General features: G+C 36.4%; 1 protein-coding gene across 1 annotated transcript; it reads left to right on the top strand.

The window, feature by feature from the left end:
• The first annotated feature begins 1,149 nt into the window (after positions 1 to 1,149).
• Positions 1,150 to 3,546, top strand: LOC130506351 (protein NUCLEAR FUSION DEFECTIVE 4-like). The gene is made up of 2 exons (XM_057000989.1): positions 1,150 to 1,868; positions 2,179 to 3,546. The coding sequence occupies exons 1-2, from the start codon at positions 1,307 to 1,309 to the stop codon at positions 3,417 to 3,419; spliced, it is 1,803 nt and encodes a 600-aa protein (XP_056856969.1). The 5' UTR covers positions 1,150 to 1,306; the 3' UTR covers positions 3,420 to 3,546.
• Positions 3,547 to 4,810: the final 1,264 nt, after the last annotated feature.

The following is a 4,810-nucleotide window of genomic DNA, read 5'->3' as shown; positions in this document are numbered from 1 at the left end:
ATAACTATATTTATTTTTATAACAAATTTTAGTTTATATAATTAGAAATCAAATTTATTAAAACGTTATATATATATATAAATACAGTACTCTAATTTTTAAACAAGATACTTTCTGTTTTATTTAACTATCAAAAATAAAAATAAGAAAATAACAATATCATAATACTATTGAATTACTCTATTATTATAAATATTTACCAATTAATTATGTTTTATCTAATTTCATGAACATGTGAAAAATAAAATAATGTTTTTAACTTAGGATAAAATAAAAGACTATTAAAATCAATATTTTAAATATGACTATCATATTAATAAATAATTATGTATATATTATATATTTTATTATAAAATTACATATAAGTATATTAATATATTTTAATTGTTCGCTTTTCAGTTTTATAGGTTTATATATCAAACCATATCCATATACCATAGTTTTTTTTTTAAATAACTTCCATTTAATTTATTCTTTATTACCAAATTCAATATTTCGGTTCATATCGATTTAAATTGGTTCGACTTTACCATATTAAACCCCCTTAGTGATAATAGTTACTGAGTCTTACTCTTTGTTTTCGTTGACTAAAATTATAGAGGTGTTATAAATGGGAATGATATGGATGAAGGAGTAGTCAAATATGTTATACAGATATGTACAAGAAAAAAGATATGAAGTTATTCTTCAAAGAAAGAGAGTCAAATATATCAAACTGTACTTCAAAAGTAATGTTTTTGGTGCAAAGAAAATATTTATTTCTATTTGCTACATCTATAATAGATATATGGCACACACACACCACGGATGCCTTCTAACGTAGTCCACTCACTTAATATGGATCGGTCGGTCAAATGTGAATTCTTGCCATATTTTAAATAATACCTTATCTTTATAATACCACAAATGTGAATTCTTGCCATATTTTCATCTCAACCCTACTATAGTCAAAACCTTTTTAAATTTGTCTACGACCTGTTTCGAAGAAGTAAATGCATTACCTCGAATAAAATCCACTCCTTGCATTGAATTTATTGCCATTTTATGCGATATGAAAACTATAAATATCTGAATATAGCCTATAACAGATAAAGCATAGCTTCTTATTCCAACCTTCCCCTCTCCAACTCTACTCTCCAAGTCAACGTCAACAACAACGGTCTTCGCCCTCTTTCATCTCTCTCCTTCTTTCACGCACACTTCGTTGCTTATATATTCCAACCAGAACAACACCAAAAACCATCCCTCTCCAACACACACTTCTCTTTTAATACCAAACCAAACAAAAAGAAAAACAAAACAAAAAATGGTGGCTGCAAGTCCCGGCGGCGGCTCGATGAAGAGCTTAAGCATCCAAATCCTAACAGGAAGATGGTTTATGTTCTTCGGGAGTCTCTTAATCATGTCGGCAGCAGGAGCCACTTACATGTTCAGTCTCTACTCAGGTGATATCAAAACAACCTTAGGCTATGACCAAACCACTCTTAACCTCCTCAGTTTCTTCAAAGATCTTGGAGCCAACGTTGGAGTCCTCGCGGGTCTAATCAACGAGGTGACTCCTCCTTGGTTCATCCTCATAATAGGAGCTATTCTTAACTTCTTCGGTTACTTCATGATTTGGCTTGCCGTTACTGAACGGATCCCTAAGCCTCAAGTTTGGCACATGTGTCTTTACATCTGCATCGGAGCGAACTCACAGTCGTTCGCTAATACGGGTTCGTTGGTCACGTGTGTTAAGAACTTCCCGGAGTCCCGTGGTGTTGTCTTAGGGATTCTCAAAGGGTATGTTGGTCTTAGTGGCGCCATTATTACACAGCTTTACCATGCCTTTTATGGCGAAGACACCAAATCTCTCATCTTGATGATTGGTAAGTACTACTTTTTAATTAATTAGTGAAACAATATGGTTAATGATGTTAAACAGGGAAAAACAGAGGTCAATGTTTAACTGTCATGGTTCTAAAATTTGGACGTCTAGATAGATATTTAGGCAGCAAATTGGTCATAATAGAAATGATTTTTCTATAATGCAATTTTCTAAAAATCGGTCTTCTAGGCGTTAATCATTTATAAAACGTATAATTACTGTCTAGATATTTTTCTGGAAGATTGGTTACTATCATCATATGAATCTTGATTAGTCTTTTTGACTAACTGTATGAGTTATTGTATATTCAGGTTGGTTACCTGCGGCAATCTCTTTTGCTTTCTTGAGGACGATAAGGAACATGAAAGTGGTGAGACAAAAAGATGAGCTAAAGGTGTTTTATAACTTCCTCTACATATCACTCGGGCTCGCGACGTTCCTTATGGCGGCCATCATCGCTGACAAGCTCTCCGGCTTTACACGCAGCGAGTTTGGAGGCAGCGCCGCCGTGGTGATCATCTTGCTTCTTTTACCGGTTCTCATCGTCGTTTTGGAAGAAAAGAAGCTTTGGACGGATAAACAAATCTCGTTAAACGATCCAGCACCGATCAATATCGTCACGGAGAGACCACACTTAGCCTCGTCGGAGGTCAAAGATGATGGTGAAAAGTCAACGGAGGTGGAGAGTGAGAAAACGGCGTCGTGTTGGACGACTATGTTTAGCCCACCGGAGAGAGGAGATGACTATACGATCTTACAAGCCTTGTTTAGCGTGGACATGTTGATATTATTCTTAGCGACCATATGTGGTGTGGGAGGGACATTAACGGCTATAGACAACTTGGGTCAAATCGGTGGCTCGTTAGGTTATCCAAAGAGAAGCGTAAGCACGTTCGTGTCACTTGTAAGCATATGGAATTACTTTGGTCGTGTGGTTGCAGGTGTGGTCTCAGAGATCTTCTTGATCAAATACAAGTTCCCAAGACCTCTAGTGCTTACACTAATCCTCCTCTTGTCCTGCGCCGGCCACCTTCTAATCGCTTTTAACGTCCCTGGTGGACTCTACGTCGCATCGGTCATCATAGGGTTTTGTTTTGGTGCCCAATGGCCGCTCCTATTTGCTATAATCTCCGAGATTTTTGGACTTAAGTACTACTCTACATTGTATAACTTTGGATCGGTCGCAAGCCCTATCGGGTCTTATTTGCTTAACGTTCGGGTCGCCGGGTATTTGTACGATAGGGAGGCCGAGAAGCAGAATAATGCATTAGGGATTCAGAGAAGTAGTGGGCAGGATCTGAGCTGCACGGGCACAGCTTGTTTTCAGCTGTCATTTATTATAATTACCGCGGTAACTTTGTTTGGCGTATTGGTCTCGATGATCTTGGTGATTCGGACAAGAAAGTTTTACAAAAGTGATATCTACAAAAAGTTTAGAGAAAAGGCGTTGGCCACCGAGATGGAGATGGCAGCGGCTGCTCCATCAAGGTCTGTGGCCGAGGATAAAGAGAATGATAATGCTAATGGTAAAGTATTAGTCAAAGGAGGGTAAAGTTTCTTGGTCGATGATTGTAATACTATATGGTGAAGTATTTTGTAAACATATTATTATATGTTCCCAGTCCATCGTACTTGTGTTTTTAAAGCAATACTTTATATGATGTTTTCATCGTTTTGTGTTTTGGAGTTTTGGATAGTAGTGAAAGCGTGAAGGTTGGAGATACGTAATGGTCATGAGTAAACTAATGAGACTTGTGATTTTGTGAGCCACAAGTGTTTGAATAAATCATTATAAAGATAAAAGAACTAAACTTATTGCAAGTGGTTCACGTGTGTTGGTACCACTTGGACTTTAGTGTGGGTCTAACACTTACGTAATGTGAAATATAGAACTAGTGCGTCCGAATGATACGTGGGAAAGTTGAAAGGTAAAAGTGTTTAAGAGCAAAATATGGTTCTGGAAACGTGCAACATTTCTAGAAATACATATATTCAAAACTGAAAAGTCTCAAGCTTGGACTGAAAAAGATACGCTCGTGAAACTGTTTCACACTTGATAAGTTTATTGGGCTACCACTTAAAACCAATTGGCAATTAGTGGTGTGATCCAAGTCCCTTATATATTACTTATGTCCCCATCATATATCCGATGTGGGATATTCTCTCCAATACCCTCCCTCGAGATAATGGTGCGTATAACCATTAATCTCGCAGAATCCATCATACCCTTCCGAGATAATGCTCTTTTTTAGCTATTTCGGAGAACTGAGCCTTCTTTGGGTCATCAGCTAATGGGTTGATCGGGCCACTGTCCGGGCCGGATTAAAGGGTCAGAGTATTGGGCCGGCTCTGATACCATGATAAGTTTATTGGGCTACCACTTAAAACCAATTGGCAATTAGTGGTGTGATCCAAGTCCCTTATATATTACTTATGTCCCCATCATATATCCGATGTGGGATATTCTCTCCAATAACACTTATGTTATAAAGTGTTGATAGATAACTAGGTAGTGGCTAAAGAATCCAAAAAGACAAACCAATAAATGTTTGAAGATCGTCCCACGATATTAGTTTATGATGAATTATAAGTATTTTTGTTTACAAATCGCCAGATTCCAAACCTTCATTTCATTTCTTTCTTTCTTTTGAATTCAACTAAAATATGCATGAAAATATGTGGTTACTATAAAGTCATACATAAATTATAGTTGATATAACACAATTAGTATAGTCTCAACTAAAATAACACAATAATATAAGGGAAAATTGCCAAATATAACTCACAACTTGATTTCAAATGCAAAAGTATACCCAAACTTGAATCAAATGCAGAAGTAACTTAAAACACTATTGAAATTACAACCAACCCCTTATGACCAAACAAAAAAAAACATTTTTTTTTTACGTTTTTAACTCCAATAAGTCTTCTGGCTAGACGACT

The sequence above is a fragment of the Raphanus sativus genome, unplaced genomic scaffold (assembly GCF_000801105.2).
Source record: "Raphanus sativus cultivar WK10039 unplaced genomic scaffold, ASM80110v3 Scaffold3142, whole genome shotgun sequence".
In the NCBI taxonomy this organism is placed as follows: Eukaryota; Viridiplantae; Streptophyta; class Magnoliopsida; order Brassicales; family Brassicaceae; genus Raphanus; species Raphanus sativus.
This window is presented reverse-complemented; position numbering and strand designations above follow the sequence as displayed.

What these genes read in the sequence shown, in the direction of transcription:
- LOC130506351 (XM_057000989.1), top strand. Translation starts at nt 1,307, where the DNA reads ATGGTGGCTGCAAGTCCCGGCGGCGGCTCGATGAAGAGCTTAAGCATC. An exon ending in ATCTCTCATCTTGATGATTG is followed by an intron (nt 1,869 to 2,178) that starts GTAAGTACTACT and finishes TTGTATATTCAG; the next exon opens with GTTGGTTACCTGCGGCAATC.